The 22,701-nt window shown below is 45.4% G+C and overlaps 2 protein-coding genes across 7 annotated transcripts; both read left to right on the top strand.

Moving 5' to 3' along the window:
• Positions 1-45: 45 nt before the first annotated feature.
• Positions 46-9,332, top strand: LOC112562280. 4 transcript variants are annotated; one of them, XM_025235427.1, is made up of 9 exons: positions 46-705; positions 1,008-1,308; positions 1,641-1,964; positions 2,481-2,573; positions 3,203-3,718; positions 4,631-4,836; positions 5,190-5,678; positions 5,941-6,317; positions 7,188-9,332. In XM_025235427.1, the coding sequence occupies exons 2-9, from the start codon at positions 1,231-1,233 to the stop codon at positions 7,535-7,537; spliced, it is 2,433 nt and encodes an 810-aa protein (XP_025091212.1). In that variant the 5' UTR covers positions 46-705; positions 1,008-1,230; the 3' UTR covers positions 7,538-9,332. The 4 variants fall into 4 exon arrangements, with proteins under 4 accessions (XP_025091212.1, XP_025091211.1, XP_025091209.1 ...); XM_025235426.1 differs by having other exon boundaries at positions 60-705; positions 1,030-1,308; positions 7,185-9,332; XM_025235424.1 differs by having other exon boundaries at positions 60-705; positions 7,185-9,332.
• Positions 9,333-10,356: 1,024 nt separating this feature from the next.
• On the top strand, positions 10,357-21,012 carry LOC112562948. Of its 3 annotated transcripts, none has more exons than XM_025236576.1 (8): positions 10,357-10,679; positions 13,990-14,236; positions 15,152-15,247; positions 15,875-16,381; positions 16,545-16,750; positions 17,306-17,785; positions 19,218-19,576; positions 20,136-21,012. In XM_025236576.1, exons 2-8 carry the CDS (start codon positions 14,024-14,026, stop codon positions 20,501-20,503), a joined length of 2,229 nt encoding a protein of 742 aa, XP_025092361.1. In that variant the 5' UTR covers positions 10,357-10,679; positions 13,990-14,023; the 3' UTR covers positions 20,504-21,012. The 3 variants fall into 3 exon arrangements, with proteins under 3 accessions (XP_025092361.1, XP_025092362.1, XP_025092360.1); XM_025236577.1 differs by lacking the exon at positions 10,357-10,679 and adding an exon at positions 11,252-11,448 and having other exon boundaries at positions 16,545-16,684; XM_025236575.1 differs by lacking the exon at positions 10,357-10,679 and adding an exon at positions 11,252-11,448.
• Positions 21,013-22,701: the final 1,689 nt, after the last annotated feature.

Below are 22,701 nucleotides of genomic sequence, written 5' to 3'. Positions count from 1 at the left end.
CCTCTCTCCACGCAAACAACTAACTACAGCGACTCCAAACATGAACTACACGCTGTGTGCACGTGTGCTTTGCCCTTTGCCCTCATTCCGTGCGTCCGTGGGACTGATGCACCACTCATCTACGCAGTCGTCGTCACGTGTCGAGTTGTCACCGCTGTGGTTGGAATTGTTCGACACAACCGCACGCCGTACGTGACTGCAGCAGCAACGACAAGGCGGAAGGGATATCCGTGTGTTGGGGGGATAGACATGAAGGGAGGAGACTCTCGTCTTAAAATAGGGAGGGAATCATCCGGGGATCTACGGGCTGACTGGATAAGAGCTCGAGCAACAGAGGAGAGAGCGACAAAAAAAAAAAAAAAATCCCTGCAACCTTCGTGTTACATCTAGCGACAACCCTGGGTGTTCCGACGGTTGTATCCGGTGTACAGCTGACAATGTACAGTAGGTGTTGCCCTCGGCGAGTGTACACAGTACAGAGTGGATAAACAACGCCTTCCCTCTCTCCGGAGGTATGCAGCATGTGAGTGTGAGTCACGATGCAGTTTACTGATCGCATAGCACAAAGTTTCACATTCAACGGACACTAGGGCAAGGTGACACACTGTGTCAAGGATATTTATGTGTTTGTGTGCGTGGCCAGGATGTGATCATGACATAGCCTGGGCTCGACATTCACCGCCGACATCAGCCCTTCGACTGCAGGTGAAGTATGGGACATTCACTGTTCACTGCTTACGTGTCGATACAATCCCATCTCTAGCAATGTTCACGGATTCTTGTGTGTGTGTAGGTCATGGCTTAAAATAGACATAACGATGTAAATTTAGTTAACCCTCCAGCGCCAGGTATTTATCTCTACCCAGCGAAAATCGTCAGAATTTTACTGAGTGGAGATTTTAGTAGGTGTGGAAAAAATATTTGCGCTAATATGCTGTTGATATACATGTCTACATTGACAGTGTCCTCATATGTAATCACGTGCAACTTAATGATGTTTGCTGCAGGATTGTTTCCTTCAATGTCAAGGTTACTAGATGACCTGAGATGACCTCAGACTGCTCCACTGCTGATGGCGGAGTCTAGGATGTCAACATGCGTTAGCGTGTAATCCAACAACTTTATTCCTTTATTTATGTGATCATCTGTAACACCTTCATTCCTGCAGACTGTGATGTGACCCATGACCTGTTGTACCCAACCTATGGTGTCTGTTCTGCTGTAGTTGCCATGGATACCGCGGTAGGTCAAAAGGCAGTTCGGACCTTGTCTGAATGTGAAGCAGACCAGAACAAGCGAAGAAGGAAGGTGAGTGTGTGGGTCCACGATAAGGGCGGTGAGAGGTTTATTGTACACTGTGAGCCTGCCAGGACACTTCTCTAGACGACTGTACACGTGACGGATATGACTGTGTGACCTTTAACCTAGGCTGGCCTGCTACGTCGGAGAAGACTTGCGGTGGAGAATGATAAGGCAGTGGGTCAATCAAACACTTGCAAATCACTCTGAAAGTATTTCCGCCAGGCTTTCCTTCGAGTTATGTGATGTGTGAGTGCTACTTTATGTATGTCTTTCTATCTGTATGTCTGTCTACAGTCATCTGTCTGTCTGTCTACAGTCATCTGTCTGTCTGTCCTCAGGATCCGCAGCTGGCCTTCTGGCTGGAGCGCATCCTTCACTGGTTCCCCGAGCTGCACACCAAGACCTACTTCGTCCCTCCCGTGCACTTCTGTCGGGAAAGTGTTGTTGTGGACAGTGTGGCCGGAGAACCCGTTGCTTTCCAGGTCCCTGTCCCTGGCCTGCTGCCCGCTTCCTCCCAGTCCCCGAAACCCTGCACCGCAAATGGATGCTGCCTTTCTTCTCAGCCAGGTGGCGCTGGTGCCCCAGAAGCACCACCCGTGTCCCGTCTTTTGGTGGGGCAGGCATCCTCGCCTCAGAATGGCAGCTGGTCTCCGAACAGACAGGTGAGAGGGACTTAGACTTTTTGATTGTTCGATACCCACTTTCATTATGGACTCTCATTATTCCTGACACTGGAAAGAACTTCCATTTTTTTCCCTTGTTTCTTGAAAATGGCAAATTTGAACTTTTATTTATTCGTCTGCTCGTGTTAAGTTCTTTCTTTTTATATGTTGTTATTTGTTTGCTGTTGTTGTTTGTTTAGTAGGAAAGTGATTCCACCTTTGAGGGAAGAGCGAAGGGGAGGAAATCAGAGTACCTGGAGAAAACTCATACCTTTTATATAGATTTCTTGACCGTCCTTTGGTTTAAGTTTACAGTCCATACCAGTGCTGTTTTTAATTATCCCCGCTAAACGTTTGGATCCAATTTTGTACAACTAGTGAACGATAAGCTATCACAGTATATCTTTGTTACACAATACAGGAGTTAGGAGAAAAACTCCGTCAATTCGAAGTTTGAAACATTTTGACCCCGACTCTCAATCTTTCTGTTCACCTGTTGCTTGACCTCCCTGACAGAACGCAGGCCAGGGTCGGACTGCCCAACACGTGGACTTCACAGCCTGTTGCCTCTGGTCTTCTCTCAGGGATCGTCCTGGCAAGCCCATGAAGGTAGACAACTAATTTTCTTTTCTTCCTTTGTCCATCTAGTCGCTTACCTTGATGCTTTAGGGTGCTGCCTACCTGTGTAGTCAGTCAACTGGCACGTGCACGCTCACCTAACAGCCATTGTAGTTGTTAAGATGGTCAGACTGGTCACCTGAAGCCTGGAAGTCACTTACCCCAGTAGAATCCGGACATATAGAGGTTCACGTGAATTGCTAGGCTCGTCAGGACAAGAGTAGTTACTTTCCTTACCATCAATATAATGTCACAATTTACACATTCAACTAAACTGACATTTTTTTTTTTTCATTTCCTCGTTATACACAGTAAAAATTTTTAAGGGATGCTTCTGATGACAAACAATATTCGTAATAACAAAAATGTTACAGGAAGCAGCTATTGCACTTTAAGAAATAACCTTATTAATGGCAGCCAGGAAAAATGCAGTGCACACTTCGTCACTACAGGTTACAGGATGCTTGTTCATCTTTCATTTCATCCTTTTGACCTGCAATAGTGACCTCCTCTCGCTTTGACAGCCTCGGGTGTCCTATGGCTACCCCTTTATTGTGCCGACAGACTCACTCTAGCAAAGCTGGGCGTCAGGACAAGTCACGTGATTTGTTTACCTGCAGATTGGCGACGGCCAGGTGCGCGATGACCGGGCTCAGCAACACGTGCTGCACTGCCTGCGGGCGCTGGCTGACCGCCGAGATGACGTCATGATGGTGTTGTCGGAACTGAAGTACGAGAACTACCTCCGGAAGCTGCGCGCCAGGAAGTCCTCCAAGGCCTCAAAGGCGAAAATACCAGAAGAAGAGACCTATCCTACCTCGTACAGCATCGCGGACACCAGGATGCAGAGGGGCGACTTCGATGTCCTCATCATCCACAAGACCCACGGCATCCTGGTGGGCGAGATCAAGAGCACGGGAGACAACCTGGACGAGCTGTGCTTGGGTGACGAGAGGACACGCATTCTGACAGCCAAGATGAAGCAGGTGGTCGGACAGCTCGACAAGGCGGAAGCCGTGCTCCGCCATCTCATGAAGGACCTGCCCAGCGTCAGAATCAGTAAAACCGTCTTCCTGCCGCACGTCACTCGCGACCAGTTGCTACAGGTGATGCAACAGAACTCTGAGCTTGCAAAGGTGAGACGATGTGGTCGGTGTCATCACTCTGTGTGACATCGGTCTGTGTCACTGTCATCTTGATCTTATCTGAAAGACCTGCAGAGTTAAAACACGAACTAAGTGGGTGGTTGTTGTTGCTATTATTATTATTATTATTATTATTATTATTATTATTATTATTATTATTATTATTATTATTATTATTAAACTGTTGTATATAATCAAAAACTATTTTACTCCATCACAGACAGCAACAACTATAATTTTGACCACTCCTCACATTTCAAGCAAAATAAATACAGACACTAAAAGTTTTATGTCAGTGGCGCAGTAAGCAGGTGGGTAAGGGGATAGCCACCCCCACAAAAACGAAACTGAGGAGAAAAGAATGTGAACGTCGTTCACTCTCACCATGGAGTTTGCCCCACCCAACCCACCCAAAGCTGAGCATCGTCCTGTGCTATTGTATGTGAATATGAACAATACAGATATATCTATAGCATATACAAGGAAGCTTTGCCGTTGTGCATACATATTTCTCCGTTCTCATACATACTTGGAAGAATGAGAAATTGTAATTAAAATAATTACATCAGATACTCTACCCTGTGATGCATATCAGTAAGACAGTACTTAGGTACTTCAGACCGTGTCCCTGTAAGTTGAACTAAACCTGTCACAATGTACATAAAGTTAAAATTATATCTTTTGTTTAACCCCCATTCGCATATTTCTTTCTTCCTCTCTCTCTCTCTCTTGACTTTGCTAATTTTTGTTAATTTTAGTAAAATTTAGCAAAGCGTTCCACAGTGTGTGTTTCAAACAAAAAGTAGTGAAGCGGACGTTAGAGACAAAACAGGGTTGCCAGGGCAATCCCTCACGTGACTAGGTTTTGTGTAATTTTCACCCACAGTTTCACTCCTGTTGTAGACTGTGTGTGACTGCCTGGGTAGCAAGGATGTCGCCGAGGCCGTCAGTCTCTGCCTGTGCTCCGATCAGCTCTCCTCCACTGCCACGCCCTGGAAGGTGACGTCAGAGGTCCAGGACCATCTGACAGAGTGGTGGCGCAGGCGGGTGTTGTCGGAGGGGCCGGACCAAAACATGTCAGACAACATGTACGAGCAGCTGGTTGCAAGGTCAGGATGGGGTCGCTCTCCTCTCGCCCTCCTTTGCTTGTAGTCGCGGCAGGTGCAGCAGTAACTTTGGTGGTGGTAGTAATGATGATGTTGGTAGCAGGGATGAGGTGGGGACAGCGACGATCATAATATTAGCGGTGATGATGTGATGATGATATGTTGATGATAGGAGTGATGACGACGAAGATATTGGAACCGATAATTATTGTGAGGTGTTCATAGTAGGTGTAATGAATATGACAATGATGAAGAATATGGCGACGACAACAATGATGATGATGATGATGATGATGATGATGATGATGATGATGATGATGATGATGATGATGATGATGATGATGATGATGATGCAGGTTCTGTGGACCAGCGACGACAGTGGAAGTGCACTGCGTGCTGACCCCTCGCGTGGAGGTGAGGACAGAAGGGGAAGCTGTGTCGGAGACCGGAGAGAGGATAGCCCGCCTGACCTTAACCCCCGACCAAGTAGAGCTGCTGTGCCGAGCGCCACCCCGGGTGTACATCACGGGCCCCCCAGGCACGGGGAAGACGGTGGTGCTGGTGCTGATGGGGCTGCAGTGGCTGCGGGAGGGCCACGACGTGCACGTGGTCAGCACGTGGCGCGAGAGCCGCGCCGTGTCCTACCTCATCGAGAAGCAGCTCAACCACACGCTGGCGGCCGGAGGTAGGACGGAGGGCGACGGCGAGGGCGAGGGCAAGGTGTATCGTCATGACTACGACCTGGTCGACAAGGACACCCCGGAGGGCGCGGCCAAGGAGCTGGCCACTCACGCCACTAACGGCTCGCTGTACGTCATCGCTGACGAGGCGGGACCTGACCTGAGGTCAGCAGGTCAACTGTTGTGTCTACGTTAGCTATTCACTTGACGTTAGGAGACTACAGTGAACACGTTACTGGACTTTGATGTTTACTTGCTTACCTACCTGGTACCGAGACCCAAGGCTACCTGTGAATCACCTGTACACTCCATAACAATATCGTCAAGTCTCCGTTCTGTATGTATGGTCGGACGGACAGACTGACACATGTTTGTTTAGCAGTCACTGATGATGTCGTAAAAGGTTTCTTTCGCTTTTACTCCGCAGCCAAAAGTACCGAGGGCGACCCTTCTCTGACCTGTGCACGTCACTACTCGGTAAAGTTCCGGGGCTGCACATGTGGGCGGCTGCCATGCGTCACGGACACAAACCTGACTGTTTGCGGAAGGAGAGCCTGACCATCCCCCTGCGGTGCCCCCCTGTCGTGGTGCGGGAGGTGGAGATGGCCGAGGAGATCCGCACGGGGGACGTGCTGCCCTACGTCACCGGCCTGGCGCTGACGGCCCCGACTGACGGCCCTCGTGTCAGGGTCCTGGTGCACAGGGGACATAAGGCCATCTTCCCGGAGTACTGCGTGGAATGCGGGCGGGCAACGGCTGACGTTTTGATGAACGACCTCCATGTCGGCGTACAGGGTGTGCAATGTGAGTATTCGAACCGGGTCCATCCTACTTCAAATATAATGAACGGCTTGTACATCGCAAACGTAATAGAGCTTTTAGCTCGAATTTTCAAGACTCAGATGAGTTTATGAATAAAAACATTTAAAAATAATGTTTACACTCGGGTTAGCCTTTAAATATAGCAGCGGACGGCGAAAAGAGTCGAGGTTGTGACCTCTGCACTCATGCAGTCTGTGACGTCATGTGTGTATAAAACTTCTCTGTTGATGGACGGGTGGATGAAAGAGGAGTCGACTACAAAGCCTGCAGGGGTTTAGTCTCATCTTGTGCAGGTCGTTGTCTCCCTTAGATGTGTATTGAACGTGTTTGTAAATATTGTTCATCGTCTTTACTTTCTCTGTCTTCATACACATCGCATTTATTTTCTGAAGTCAGCGCCGGAGCTAGTGGGATGCAGGACAAACAGAATTGTGAGGCCTTCCAAACCCACATAGCATCGCGCGGTAATAGATGACAGTGTTGTAATACTGTAACTAGTGTAACAGCTATAATAACAATAATAACAACAACAGTAATAATTTTTTAAAATCAAACAACAGAAAATGTGTGTAATTCTAGTGAATGCACTGTGATAAACATCTCGTGTACAGCTTTCTGGCAAAAGAAACGGCTTTAAAAGTAATAAAAAAAACTTACTTTAACTCCATTGAAAAGGGAGGCAACTGGAGTTGTTGGAATTTCAATGATTGTGAAAACTGCGGATTATCTCCATTTCCCGGGTACCATCCCACCCGATGAATAATTTATTGAGATAAATAATAAAATGTATATTAATAAATACAAAATTTATTCTTGCAAGCTTAATTTGTGATGAAATTGCGTTGACAGCAGCGACCGGACAGAAAGCCAGCCGTGGGGAGTCCAGCAGCCCGCCACCTCTGAAGTACAGGGACGTGTTGGTGCTGTGTCCCCACCCGCATACAGACACACCCTTCGTGAGGGCCCTGAGAGACAGGGATCTACCCGTGCAGATCGTGCCGGAGAAACCCGACGATGACATGATTCGTGCCGTGGCGCTGGCGACACGTGACGTGGTGACGGTTAGCCATTGGACCAACGTGCACGGCCTGGAGCGTAAGGTCATCGTGGGGCTGGCACCCGACGCCGGCGTCTACCACCGCCTCCAGCAGATGTCGCGCTGCACGGCGCAACTCATCTGGTTTGACTTGCCGTCTCCATGACAGTTCACCCTCTCTAAGTGTCGTAACATTTCACCCTCGTCATCTCTAAGTGTCATGAATTTCACCCTCGTCATCTCAAAGTTTCATGAATTTCACTCTCGTCATCTCTAAGTGTCATGAATTTCACCCTCGTCATCTCTGTCATAACATTTCACCCTCGTCATCTCTAAGTGTCATGACATTTCACTCTCATCATCTTTTACAATCATCACTTTACTCATCTTAAGAGGATTTTTTGTGTTGTGTTCAAGAATTGTGTATGCATAGGATTTTCGCATGAGTTAGTGTTTGGGTTATATTAGGGTTGTGGTCTGGAGAGAATGTTGAGGAAGAGACGAAACGATGCAAGTTCCGACGGAAGTCGCAAGGCTGATCCTACCATTTGAGGACAATACCATATAAGGACATGACATACAAGTACCTGAGTGTGGTTTGCAATCTCCAGCTTCCAGATAATTTGCTGACGGTGTAGCTCGTGTAGTATTGAGCTTGTAAAACAATTTCTCTCAGGTGATCTTTTGAAATCCTATTTTGTTTTTTGTTTGTTTGTTTGTTTGTGTGTAGTATGTCTAATCTGTTGAGAGTTTTGTTCGACGTGTCATCTCACATGTTTTTAAGTTGTGTATTTTCCGAGTAATCGTCCTTATCTCAATGACCATGGAAAATAACTCTGCCTAGTCTTACTATTAACTTTTTGTTTGTCAGATTATTACATCTCAGCCATATCTTACATTGTGTCACGTTAAAGATCACGTGGGCTTTATAAATGTCCTTTATTCAATCAGTGACTAGCATGGCCATTTCTCACCCCACGTGCGGTCTAAAAAGTCACTAACTAGCATTATAACTCAATATAAGAAATTTATCACAATTCGGGATATAAAACTGTGAGGGTTGACCAAGACCTTCAAGCAGTCCAGAGATAATTTTGATACATCCGTACAGTAAACAAAATGTCATCGTCGCCCTGTTACTACCTACCGACTAGTGATTCGCCTATCGCCACCGCCCACTCCTACCATATCACTGGCTATTTTCGTAAACGGATTTAAGGAAGCAAAAACCTGTTTAGAATAAGAACTGGTGGGATGAATGTGGGGGTTAGAAGTATTGAAATCAACGAAAATACTGAAATTTAAGAAAAATGCCAATTGCGTTAAAATAGCACGAAAGAAATTTTAAAATCAACAATTTTCAAACATTTTTTTACCGTCAGAATCTTGATGACCATCTCATACACAACAACAGCAGGAGCAACAATTCCGAAGTCCATGTGTTCAGTTTGGTTTCTGAAAAGACGCCAGAAGAGCATGTGGACACACAAATGTTGTCCTTTAGGCAAACCTGTCACACAACTAAGGCAACGGTAGACAATCTGTCACATAAACACCCTCTTTGAATTAAAGTCAACTTCTTTAGAGACTACTGACTATTGGTCAACAACCTTGGAAAGCAGGCGATAACATATTTTCACCCCTTTGATTGTGTGTGAGTGAGTGATGGCTGAACTGTTTTCTTGAAGGCTAGGATGACTGTTGGCCTACACCTCTATTTGTTGTGATGAAAAAGTCCATTTTCTCTGCCTTCGAGTGGTTTGTTGAAGATGTAGACTAGGAGGTTGGTGCTTCCGCTGGCTGATAGTCCTTTTCAGAAAGAAAGAAAAAATTTGAAGTATTAGTGAGTAACTGATACAACATACACTGACTTCTTAATAGTTTTTAAAAACCTTGTCCTTAGTTTACTGAAGTATTGGTTGCAAATAAACTTTCATCTATAGCCCTACAGGGCTCTGTGATATTTGTGTTTTTTTCACGACTACAACTGGTTGACTCAGACAATGAATGAAATAAACTATTAGCCAACTACTTGAAGCAAGGACACGCCTCGTGCATGTACAGCCTGTAACAACATGTAACAGGTAGTGAGATAACAGGTACAGCATGTATAATACAATAATATACAAGCCCGCAACACACTATGTAAACATTTTTTCTCTCATAGTAAGAGTCATACACAAACATTTATGTAAGTCACAGGACAGACATCACAATTCTCTCAAACGCACGCACACACACACACTAATAAAAGAAGAATACCTGGTTTGCTTCGATTTACTTATGTTAAGGATAAATGTTTACAAATAGTTTAAATAGTCGGAGAGTGTCAAACTTCTTGTCAGTGAATAGTCCCTCGGAGTGTGGGCACTGAGATGTTTCTACACACACAGGCCGAGATTTAATTACTGATGCAAAGTGCAGTAAATTGTGTTTAGATATGTTAAAACCCAAACAACCAAATAAGAAGTTCGGCTTCACGCTCAAGACGAGAGTCAATAATCAATCAATTAATCGATTAAGCAATCAGTCGATGACATGTAAGCACAACACATAAGTCTGAACTAAAATAAAAGTCCCCAATACTTTTTTTTTTTTGGTAACTGCGCAAGTGCACCTTCAGCTCATGTACAGACGGAAAGGTCTAGAAAGCAGACCACACAATGCTGAGACAGTAGTAGGGGTCAGCGTGACATCACGGGGACAGTCGCTGGAGTACATTGTATCCGGTGTTCAGCAATTAAAAATAAGGAAATTAAACAAAATAAATTTAGACCACAGCAAGTGCAGCGACCGTCCAGGACAACAGTAAACAACTAGGTTAATAACACTGACTGTGGGTGAGGCGACAATGAAAGTGTTGTCGGAGGCGAAGGAAAAGGATTTAAGAGAGTGTCATATAGTCACCCTACTCTACTCTCTCTGTTGACAAAGACTACTGCTCGTGGAATTGTTGCTAGCTACGATATACCATCAGTTAATTTAAGAAGGTAGAAAACTGGACACAAGCGGGAGGCTGGAGGAAATGGTGGAGTGAAACAAAGAAAATGTAGGCTGGCAAATGTCGAAGCTTTGTGGGACTTCAAAGCCAAACTATGCAGAAAACGTGGAAAGCGAAACCGGAAGTAACACGGAAAGTACGTTAAGCTAAAAATAACTGTCACTGAGTTCAAACACCAGCCAATGCCAGCTGGTAGTTTTGTGACGCATGCCTTGATGGTGCCAGAGTCAAAGTTTGACACACCGAGACAGAGACGAAGAGGCAAAGACAGAGACGCACAGAGGGAGAAGGAGAAGAGAGAAAAGGGGTGAGTGGAGATATATATATACACACACTTTTACAACATTCTTTAAGATCTTGTAAGGTTAAATACCTTTTTGCAGGTGACTGGGATAAGCTCATACAAAATAATCTTACTCAAAAGCTGCGTGAATAAGACCCTTCCGCTCTCGAGATACAAACACCATGTTGCCCACAAGGGGATCAAACACGTGGGGTCACTAATATCCCGGGGTTAGCGGATTACCATTTGTTTTATTTAATTGTGTGTGTTGAGATATCTGCAGGCAGCTGTGCTTTAGACAGGATTGTAACGGTCAGAACTATGAGGTCACGTGAGTGCAGTTTGCCCTGTCACTTGTCTGTTCCTCTAAGGACTTCGTTGTTCGATTCTATGTGGACCCCGGGGGCACAATACCACGAGGGAGTTCGAGACATGTCTATTTTTAGCGCACGAGTTTGAACATGTATTCCCGGATTTAAATTTCCAAGCTAGAACGGGGGAGGAGAGAGAGCGGGGGGAGGGGAAGGGGAAGTGACCTCATTTTGTACAGCGGGATCCAAACTGTACTTCCGGTTACTGCTCTCCTGAGAAACTTTCTCAGCAGTTAATTAACTGTATCCATCGGACCTCAAGCATTTTTCGCTTTTCTCTTCATCGGTGTAATCATTAGAACTTGGAATGTGCCAATCACCGTGAAGTCTCTCTCTCTCTGTGTTGTCGCTGTCGTTGTCTGACGATCGTCGCTGCCACTGCTGTCGGTGTAAGATTTCCAGCTGTTGTTCGCGGTCGCCAGGTGAGTGTGAGCTTGGTGCATGTCTATCGATCTCGTGCGCATGTGCATTATTCGGTCCCGAGATATTTCGGGCTGAGTAGTTGAGCCTGACAATGATTACTTGCTGTCATTTGTAAAGTCTCGCATTATCATCTTACTCATCATATTGCTTATCGTTTTATTTATCATAGATGCAAAATTTTGTTTTGGAAACATTTTCTATCAGAAGCTCTTTTTTCTGTAACTTAAAATATTCTTATGATATATATATAATATTATGTTATAATACACAGAACATACTAATGACATAAATACGAAAAGTGATATTATTGGACTTTTTTAGTACCATTGCCGAGAACGACCTGTTTGAGTCTAATTTTTAAGATATACAGTTTGTAGCTGTCCACACCGACTATCAGGTGATCATCATTACCCACACCTGGTGCAATGTTATTCAGAAGGTAACGGCATTATTGCACTCAACCTTCATCACGTGACTACAGCGGTAACTCAGTCAGCAAATGTCCAGACATCGATGTGGCTAAGTTTGAAGATTGGAAAACCATCGGCTATTTACAATCGCTTCTAAAAATCAGTTTGGGGCCGACTCACCAAGGCCGCCATGTGTGTGGACTTTTTCGCGAAAGAAAACAGTCCTTACTCTTGGACGTGGGTGGATCCATTGAAGGAGAAAATTGTGTCAAGGCTCGCTATTGTCCGCAGGGTTGATGGCGGACAGAAATAACAGCCTCGAGGGTTGCTAGGATACTGTTGTCGTCTTCTGTTCAGCGAGACTTTGCTTCACAGCTCGCGAGATTTATGCGAGACCTTGTCATCTGGGGAAAGATTGTACGAGAAAAGGAAACCATCTTGTCTTGGTTTCCCAGAATGGGCGTGGTTACTGGTTTCGTTGAATCCGTGTATCCGTGTTCTGCTCGTGTAAATATTATATTATCTCGTATAATACTACATTATATTACTGTCTGTGAAGGGAATGTCCGAGCTGACCTGACAGAATCTTTTAGGTTGTGGTCACATGATCGGGTTAACACAAACCTCGACCTTTAGCCGCGATTTGATTTGCTTGTATTTGGTTGTGACAAGGAGGGAGGCAGAGAGGAAGGAAGGTAAACAGAGGAAAGTGAGCTCGTTTTTTTTTCACAAGTTCTTTAATCCTCCTCTAGTCCACGTGACCTGGTTGTGATCCCTTGTAACAAAGCTATCCTGTACAAAGGTGTGGGATTGTGACACAATGCGGGTTGGGCTGGTATGATACAGCGCTTCTCAAGGATCTGGGATGAGGAACATATCTCCACCACCATCCCTCGCACACACCTAAAGACACACACACACGACCTGCGACATTTTACAATCACAAAGATTGAAAGCCAGAGAGGAAATCCCGAGTTATGACCCAGTTTGTTATCTTTGGGGATTTCGCAACATCCGACTGAAATGCACCAATGTTTGAGATATGGTGTGTCAACACGAAGAGAAGCAGACTAAGGATGGACTAAATTTACACAAGGATTTACAAGAAGATGAAATTTGATAAACTTTGTTTGAGTTTGGCTGTGGGTACAAGGTACAAGGGTATGTTGGCATCTGGCGACCCCGTGGGTAAGGTTTGCCTGCTGCTCCGTCCTAAAGCAACCGCTTGTCTCCCAATGAAAATGAAAACTGACCTGAGTCCCGTTGTTAGCGAAAATATAACAAGTCCTGGAAATAATCGCTCTGATGTTTACCTTCTTGCCCATCAAAAACGGAAACCTTTCCCCTAGCGTTTGTCGATGATGAGAGAATAAAAGGAGAGAAAACTCAGAGGATACGAAAAATGAAAATTAGCCATGGAGATGATGAGTGAAGATGGTTGACCGTCCAAGCCAAAACAATGGGAGCTCGATAGTCTGTTATTGCGAACAGACTAAAGGTAGAAAAAGGAGTGACTACAGTTCAGTGGCTAAACCAAGTTTCCCTTGTGTATAGAAGGATTTGATGGTTTTACAACTTTCCCTTACTTTAGCTTTCTTTCCTTTTCTTGTCGTTCCTCAGACCATTCATCTGCCATTTTGTCTCGGCAGGCAGCAATTCTATCATAGTAGGTGAATGGACAGAAGTCTCAAACGAGCCTTTTCTCTCTTTTTTCTTTTTTTTCTTTTCTTTTTTTTTTTTTTTTTTTTTTGCAGTCACAAGTGCACCGGTAATTTCTTTGCACTCATTTTAACATCCAGAAAGTTCGAGCGAGCTGCCATCTTACCTTACGACTACTTAGTCCTGGACGGGATCCAAATGTGTTCGAACTCGTTCACTCGTCGAGTAAACGGTGAAAATATTAGCACCACAATGTGTAAACACGAATTCACTCGCTATTACAAGACATTATCTCCTCATTACACCACGTGATCAGGTATCATTCATACAACCGACGACACTTCACAGTTGCCTGGTTATTCAATGCAATGTGATGACGTCAGCGTTGTCCTGTAATGAGATCATTATGTTAAAATGACAGTTATTTTATAAGTTGGTGAGCCTGAACCATCTCTGCGCCATGTATTTCAGGTCACATGACATGTCGAGGTTCAGCCTCTGACTGATGGCGTCGACAGAACTGACGTTTTGGCTGGAAAGCATCAGGCAGTGGTACCCGGATGTGCTTAACAATTGTTACTTCGTCCCCCCTCTTCATTTCTGCCACGAGAGCCTCGCGGTGTCCACGGTGTGTGGTCAGCAGGCTGTAGTGCACGTGCCGGTGTCGGATGACGACCCCAACCACAGAGTGCAGAACCCACAAACGGCATTACCACAGGTAAGAGTTGTTTTTACATCCGGGGCTGAAACCTGGAGGTATAAACACTGGGGCTGTCAATGAGAACATGTGAAACCCTGTGTGAGAGAGTCCTGCGCTTTGCATTAATTCAATGAAAGACAGACAACTACAAGGACATCTGAGTCTGACATCGCATGTCGTTTGTCAGTGTCAGACATGTCGTTCACATCAATTGTTAGCATTGGACAAACACGTGCATGCATAAAATTAACATTTTAAATCCCAGCGGGCTTGTGAAACAATGTTTGATAAGATACCAGACTGACAACACCACTGGCGTCAGAATCCGGGAAAGTGTCAGTTTGATACACATTAACCCCGCAAACCTTACTAATCCACTTTACTCCTGAGGTAGATAATTGGCTCCTTGGAGGGTTGAGGAGGGGAAAATGGTCACCACCCTCACAAAAAGCTCACCTCGAAAACTATCGTCTGTAGCACCTCACTTCCCAATGGCAAAAGGTTTGTTGGGTCTACCTTCATCTCACACTTAAACACTGCCAAGGAATAATGTCCTGGTAAGATTTGTTTTATTTCTTTTGGTCCTTTAGAATTTAGATGAGATGAGGTCTTTGACCATGGGCATCATCCAATCATCTCTCTGATTCATACCAATAATAGAGAATGTGGTTGAAACCTGTATCCGTCAGTCCAGGGCTTCTGCTTACACAAAAAACTGCGTACTGTACGCATTAAAAGTTCGGAGGACTCCTTCAATTTTCGTCAATGGGGTCCTCTTCAAATTTGGGCGAAGAACAGGGACCCCTTAAAAATCTGTAGAAGGGGTCCCTGGGACCCCAAAGAATTTAGCCTTAGCAGAAGCCCTGATCAGTGTGCGTGTGGATTTTTTTTTCTTTCACTTTTTAACAAGCTGCCGATGCTTTTTTCTAACAGCCCGGACCAAGTCACACCCCACAGACGAGGTGGCGGCCCACGGCGTGCTGCGTGTGGTCAGACACAGCGGCCCACTTTAACCACAGAGTAACCCAGGTATTCATTGTATCACCTGCAATGTTTGTTGTTTGTGTTTGTGTAAATAAAGTGGGGGGGGGAGGCGTCGGCGGAGGATTAGATGGGTGTCCAGGAATTGTTTGTATCGCATGAATGTGATGGAGAGAGGTTAGACAGTTACCCAGTAATTATATCGGGTGTGTATGTGTGTTTGTGTGTGGGAAGAGAGTCGGTGCGTAGGGTTGCATGACGCGCGTGTGTGTGCATTGAGGAGAAAGATGTCGAGAAAGGAGGCAATGATCCAGATAGTCTTCACATCGCACGTGCGTGCCTATTGATATGTCGTTGTTGTTTTGTGTATGAAGCGTGCACGTGCATTCTTATGTGCATATAAATGGCCGGGCGCTTGTCTGGATTATGACTTGTTGACGACTTGCTTTAGTTCACCCACAGTACAAATAGTTCACGAATGAATACAGATGTCTGTAAGGCTGCTTCTTTGGAAGGTCTCTTGCATATTCATGATTACTGTTTTTCATTGGGCTTCTCTATAGATGAAAGTGTAAAAAAAGGACAATGTATATCTATCTGATAGCTATGAGCGTTCACAGTATTATTTACTTCTATATTATATATATATATATTATATTAAAATAATATTCACAGGTCTGCGATGCCAACTTGCGAGATGACGTGGCCCATCAGCGGGTACTAAGCGGCCTTCGTGCCCTGGCAGATGACCAGCACGAGGTCATGATGGTGATATCGCAACTCCGATTCGAAAACTACCTCAACAAGCTTTGCAAGGAGAAACTGTCCCCCAGTGCCTCCCCCTACCCTCGGGCCAACAGTCTCCAGGACACGCGGCTTCACAAAGGTGAGGTCGACATCCTCATCCTCCACCGGCGACACGGGCTGGTCGTTGGAGAGGTCAAGAGTGTCGGCGCCAACTGGACGCAGCTGCCGTGTTCCGAGCGAGACAAGAGTCGAAGTCTGGGGACCAGGGTCGCCAAAGCAGTTTTTCAGTTAAACAGGACGGAGACGGTGCTGCGCCATTTTGTCTCCGACATGGCCGCCGATTTGAGGATCAAGAAAATTCTTTTTTTGCCAAATGTCACCCAAGAAGTCATGTTGAAGTTTCTGAAAGAAGGTGGACATACCCAGGTAGCAAAGGTGAGTTAGGGGAGAGAAACTGAGTATGGAAACAAATTTCTAAGAGTTGATGAAAAATTAAAGGAAATAATATTTGTTGTGTCATTTTAAGTCTTTAAGAAAATACACTGAGAAGTTTTTTGATTTTTGTTTTGTTTGATTGTTTGTTTTTGTTTTGCTGTAGGCGTTGATGGAGTGTATGGGTGTGTCGACTATCGAGGAAGCTGTAGACGCATGCGTGCTGGCCAAGCAGCTACCCACGAGCAGTCAGCCCTGGCAGTGCACGGCAGCCACCCGGTGCGAGCTGCAGCGATGGTGGTCCAGGTGGGTGACAAGTGGTGAGTCACACCAGGACATGTCCCCAGGGTCGTACGAAGAGCTAGTAGCCAGGTGAGGTCCCAAAACCCTTTAGAACCTGCAATGTAAAGTGCGGGACAGGTGTCCAAGTTTAAACACTTGGCATTCTGGACCCTCTGGTGATGTCGAAAATGCTTTTCCTTGAGAGGGTTGAATCCATTCAGAGCCTTAATTCATTACATTGATATTGTTTTAAGATTAATATGTAAAAGATAAGACAACTATTACAAGCAGTATTTTATTTATTCAAACCAAATCGTTTTTCGAGAAAGCTTTATATAGGTGTGTGAATTACTGGTTCAATTTGTTACTGGCATACCCTTATCTTGATTAGTATACTCTAGTCCAAGATATTGAACAGCTTTCCAAAATTTAAATTTCGGGACTAGCTATCGCTTGTAAAAATAATAACACTCTTGGAAAGAGTTCAAGATAAAAACGGTAATATTCCATTTTACAGTTGTTATTGGAGGGAGATAACGAAATGAAAGGAGAAAATCTTTTGAAGATCCGACCCCGTGCTGTGAAAACAAAACAAAAACAAAAGAACAAAGAGATGAAAGAGTCTTTAATGTTTATGTACTTCAGATTCTGCGGTCCTGCCACGACGATCGAAGTTCACACAGTGCTGAAGCCTCGGGTAGAAGTCCGCACAATGGGAGGCGGGGTGGCGGAGACTGGGGAGAGGCTGGCTCGTCTGACCCTAACCCCGAGGCAGGTGGACCTGCTAAGCCGAGCGCCACCCCTGGTGTACCTGACGGGCCCACCCGGCACGGGCAAGACGGTGGTGCTGGTGCTGGCGGGGCTGCGGTGGCTGCGGGAGGGCCACGACGTGCACGTGGTCAGCACGTGGCGCGAGAGCCGCGTGGCGTCCTACCTCATACAACAACAGCTGCTGAGGACGCTGACCGCCCACGGAGACGTCCCTCAACGACCGAGAGTGGTCAGGCATGGCTACAACATCTCCAGCAGGCAGTCGCTGGACGAGGCCGTGTCACACCTGTCCGCCATGGCCACCGACGACAGGTGTCTGTATGTCCTCGCCGACGAGGCTGGGCCCGACTTGAGGTGAGGCGCGTTCACACCACCGACAGACTGTGAGTGGACTGCTGACTCTGGTCACGTGACAGAGTCAAACACCATCTAGTCTTCCCCACCTGCATCAAATGTCATCTGTTGATGCGCATATTATATTTTGTCTCTAATTGTTTTTAGGAAATTATTTTTGTCTGAACAAACATAAGCAGATGTTGGACAAAATTAGTCACGCGCATGTACTCACCACATGTAACCTGGCAACGGGTACTTTGTTGCCTAAGGGCGAGGGATAACAACTATTTGTTAATATCACTACATTTAATGAGGGAAGCTGGTGCTGACAGCGAGCACTTCACGAGGTTTTTAAGAGCAGTTGGTACTAAAGGAGGACGAGCTCAGAGACCACGTGACACCGAGTTCAAAGTTGATGGCAAATTTACATAAAGCTGTCTTCTTTTGCTTCTGAGGTGTGCATATTGGAATCCTTTATTCTGATGCAAGTCAACATGTCTCAGTGTTCATGGTATTAATGTATTATTATTACTCAGATTCGTTTTTCTGTATGGGTTAGAGCTAGCTTTAGGAAGGTTCGAGACACCTGCAAAGTTTTCAACGAACCAATCATTTCAAATGATCTTTGTGCACTGCACCGGGTGGCCTCAGCACTTTCATTCACACGAGCGATTCTGCGCTGTTCATTCCTCAAATTTACAATCAACTCGTTGCCGCAGGGCTAGTATCTCTGTCTGCCATCACCAGGTTTGAAATCCCCGGATGAGCAAAGCAGAATTTTTATGAATTGCGACATCACGCGAGATCTCTCGTTGTCTCTATGACATATGGGGGCTTGAGAGGGTGTGTTTGCTCACTACTCATCGTGGCCAAAAACCCTGGAAAATGACTTGCACCACTCCTGTACAGCGATTTTCATTTTCTTCTTATTTGGGACAGAGCACGTTTGTCAGTCGTGGACAACCCTGACTTCTGCTGACCTCCACGGAACACTTTTATAATTACATATTTTGTTATTTTGTATTTTGTATCAATCAAAATCTTTAAAGCGCGCACAGATAGTCATGGTGTCATTATCACAACACACTAATAACTCGAATGCAAAGATCCGCCAACAGGACTCGCAGGTAAGTTACATGTGTGCAGCTGTTGCTCTGCAGGTGGGAATTTTCAGATCGACATTGTCGTGAAACAAGTATTTGCGGAGATGAAAAGCTGTCATGCGTAAACACGATTGTCACGAGGACATGCACGTTTCTACTGTCGGCTTTCATCGCTTGATGCACCTGTGTCCACACAGCATGGACTTACCTGGTATTTGTAAATATTATTAAAATACTTATTAAAATGTTGTTGTTCTACCCCTCGCTGGCAATCGCTTTTTCGTTATTTTTTTCTCTCCAGCTGAGTATCTCACGTGTTTAGACAGTTGTTGTTGTTTGTCTGGCAGCAACCTGTTTCAAGACTTCTGTACCAAGCTGCTGACCACGGTGCCCGGACTCCACCTGTGGGCAGCAGCCATTCGCCAGGGGCACAGACCGACCCTCCTGCACCTGGAGACGCTGACCCACCCGCTGCGGTGTCCACCCTCCGTGGTGAGGGAGGTGCAGCAGGCGGAGGAGATGCAGAACAACGATGTCTTGCAGTACGCCGATGACGTGACCCTGACCTCACCCACCGATGGCCCGACCGTGACCTGGCTACTCCATGGAGGTCAGCAACATGGCGGCGCACACCCGGAGTACTGCGAGGAGTGCGGCATGGCCACCGCCGACTATCTACGAAATAAACTCAACGTGGGAAAGAGCGGTAGGCCTCGACTAGTCCCACTTGCTCACCTGTCTGTGACACCTGTTATTTTCAAGTGTCTTATCTTTGTTTATTTTAATGTTCTGTATGAGTTATAGTTTAATTGTGTAGATACACCGGTTCCTACCACTACAACTACTACTATCAAAACAAAATGAATTAAGAATAAAGAGAGGCGGAGGGGAAAAATAAAGAATAAATTATGAAAAAATGAATGTCATGTGACATGGGCTGCCATGAAAGTCTCTGGGGACTGCTCATGAGGCTGTAGACTACAAATTATTCTCTTTTCGTAAATTTTCCAGAGCCGTAGATGTATTTATGTAGATTCTTTATACTACAGATTAGGATTTATCAATTGTGTACACTGTGTTCGGTATTGTAATCCACAAATGTATGAATCCATGTTTGTTTGGTTCCTTCTGGGTGGGTGAATCTTTTAGACAAGGAAATTTTTGTGAAAAATGCAGATAATAATAAAATAATAAATAATAAAAATAATAAATAATAAAAATAATAAATAATAAAGATAATAAATAATGAAATATTCTGTGTGCAGCCCAAGGTGCCGACAGCCCGCCCCCAGTGAGTTACCGCGACGTCCTCATCCTGTGTCCCAGCGCACGTGACGATCAGGAGACCAAGGTGGCCTCCCCTTTCATCCGGGGCCTGCGCAAGAAGGATCTTCCGGTGCAGGTGGCTGGGGAGGACGCCAGAGATGACGTGGTGCGTGACGTGGCCCTGGCTGAGCGTGACGTGGTGACCGTCAGCCACTGGCGTAACGTTCACGGTCTGGAGCGCAAGGTGGTGGTGGGCATGGCCGCGGACGTCAGCGTCTACCACCGCCTCCAGCAGATGTCGCGCTGCACGGCGCAGCTGGTGTGGATTTGTAGTGGGGGGCGACACTGCAACCACCTCCACCATTAGCGCCAGTTGCCAGCCAGTTGCAAGCCAGTTGCCAGACAGTTGCCTTCCAGTTGCCAGACAGTTGCCTTCCAGTTGTCAGACAGTTGCCAGCCAGTTGCCTACCAGTTGCCAGCCAGTTGCCAGCTAGTTGTCAGACAGTTGCCAGCCAGTTTTCAGCCAGTTGCCAGCCCGTTTCCTGCCAGTTGCCTTCCAGTTGCCTGCCAGTTGCCAGCCAGTTGCCTTCCAGTTGCCAGACAGTTGCCAGCCAGTTGCATCGATTAGCGTGAGACTGAGTCTGTTGGACTTGTTGGCGAACCTGCGTCCAGTGAGAACCACACAGCAGGTCAAGCAGATGGCAGACATGCGCACTAGCAGACAGGAAATACAGGCAGCCAGACGTCGGACCCCCCAGATCAGGGGTGGGCAACATACGGCCCGCGGGCCGGATCCGGCCCGCGACGGGATTTTGACTGGCCCGCAGACTGTTTCTGGTCGTACATGATAATGTGGCCCGCGGCCACATTCTGCCGCAATCTCCCACTACATGGACTAATTACTTGCTTACAGCGTCAAATAATAGTGACTGTTATTTATTTGTTCTTTGTTTTCTTTGTTTTTTTATTCTTTGTTTTCAGTTAGAATTAGATTTAGAAGTCGGCAAGAAAGCAGTATGTTTGCTGTGCAGTGAAAGTGTTGCCGTGATGACAGAGTACAACGTTAGCCGCCATCATGCGACGGCACATGCAGGCTATGGCAGTACTATGGCAGGCTATGGCAGACTATGGCAGGCTAAGGCAGGACTTTATCAGCAGCGGAACGGCAAACAAGAGCAACAGAACTGGACAGAAAACTTGTAAAGCAACAGAATGTATTCGTAAAAACCAAAGTAGCCCAGAAAGCTGCTACTCATGCCAGCTTGGTGCTGGCATACAACATTGCCAAGCACAGCAAATCGTTCAGTGATGGTAAACTTGTTGACAACTTTGATCGACCGCAGCTGTCTCATTGACTACAGCAACTATTGAAGTACATTACGTTAACATCATTAAATACTGTTTTCTGTCTCTATGCTTTAAAATTAAAGTTTATGAGTTTACATTAAAGACGATTTATTCCTTGCATATGTAGATAAACAAGCGATTAAGGTATTGATTCAGTAATCTGGCCCGCCAAGGACCTCATTTCCTCATATCCGGCCCGCCGACCGGAGAAGTTGCCCACCCCTGCCCCAGATGAATGGCTGTTTATGGCTGGTGTTTGACAGTCGCCATAAACACGTCCTGCTCAAGACGCTGCTTGTGTACAAGTGTCAGTCATTTATGTTTACTAGTACCGGCTGACGCCCAGCCAGGACGGGTAGATGGTACTAGTTGTTGTCGGGGAAAGGGAGGGGATGTAGTGAGTGGACATTACGCTAATAAAATATAAATATAAAATTTAATTAGAGCCCTCCATAAATAGAATCTACCTGACATTGGTGTTCCGTGTTCGGGCAGAAATGTCACCTGGAACATTGTTAGGAATGTGAGGGATGAAGAACTTGATTTTATAACCTTTGCTTGAGCATGCACTTCAGAAATAATAAAACTGTTAGAATGACAGGATGACAAAACGGAGAGTTTGTGAACCTTCGCACGGCCAAGCTATCAACATGTGTATTCAGGTTGTGTTCAGGTTTATACATCTCTAGTTGAGACAAATGACTGAAGACTGGGACCACAATGATAAACACCTGAAAGAATTTTTACTCTTCATCAACTTTCTAATGTTGTCACCTCATTAAACTAATGGAACTGTTACGAACACGATGGAAAGTGATCAAATAAATCATTAAAATGAACTGTTGGTGAATTTGAAGGAAAGAAAGAAAAAAGAAAGGCTACAAAGCTGTGTACTTTTCATAACTTTTGCTGTGTATGTTACCTTAATAAACAAAATGTAGATATTGCCAGTCCTAAGAATATGATTATATTATAAAAAAACGATTACATTCTATGATTAAGGGGCGAGGACAGATCATCTAGCTGGGGGACATGCGTGCTTGCAGACATGTTTATGTTAGGGTGGTCCATCATTTGATTTAGTTTTGTTTTAAAGCATTTTAATTTAGTTTATGCTTGGCTAGTTTTATTACTTTATTTATGATAACGCTTAAATATTTGTGTGTGATTTTGTTTTTATTGCTTTTCAATGGGAGACCTCATCCGGTCTGTACTCTA

The sequence above is a fragment of the Pomacea canaliculata genome, linkage group LG4, assembly GCF_003073045.1.
Source record: "Pomacea canaliculata isolate SZHN2017 linkage group LG4, ASM307304v1, whole genome shotgun sequence".
NCBI classification, from domain to species: Eukaryota; Metazoa; Mollusca; class Gastropoda; order Architaenioglossa; family Ampullariidae; genus Pomacea; species Pomacea canaliculata.
This window is presented reverse-complemented; position numbering and strand designations above follow the sequence as displayed.

Coding starts and splice junctions, on each gene's coding strand:
- LOC112562280 (XM_025235426.1), top strand. CDS start 1,231: ATGGATACCGCGGTAGGTCAAAAGGCAGTTCGGACCTTGTCTGAATGT. Junction 1,309..1,640: donor AGAACAAGCGAAGAAGGAAG/GTGAGTGTGTGG, acceptor GTCTGTCCTCAG/GATCCGCAGCTGGCCTTCTG. Junction 4,837..5,189: donor TACGAGCAGCTGGTTGCAAG/GTCAGGATGGGG, acceptor ATGATGATGCAG/GTTCTGTGGACCAGCGACGA.
- LOC112562948 (XM_025236576.1), top strand. CDS start 14,024: ATGGCGTCGACAGAACTGACGTTTTGGCTGGAAAGCATCAGGCAGTGG. Junction 15,248..15,874: donor TTAACCACAGAGTAACCCAG/GTATTCATTGTA, acceptor TAATATTCACAG/GTCTGCGATGCCAACTTGCG. Junction 17,786..19,217: donor GAGGCTGGGCCCGACTTGAG/GTGAGGCGCGTT, acceptor TTTGTCTGGCAG/CAACCTGTTTCAAGACTTCT.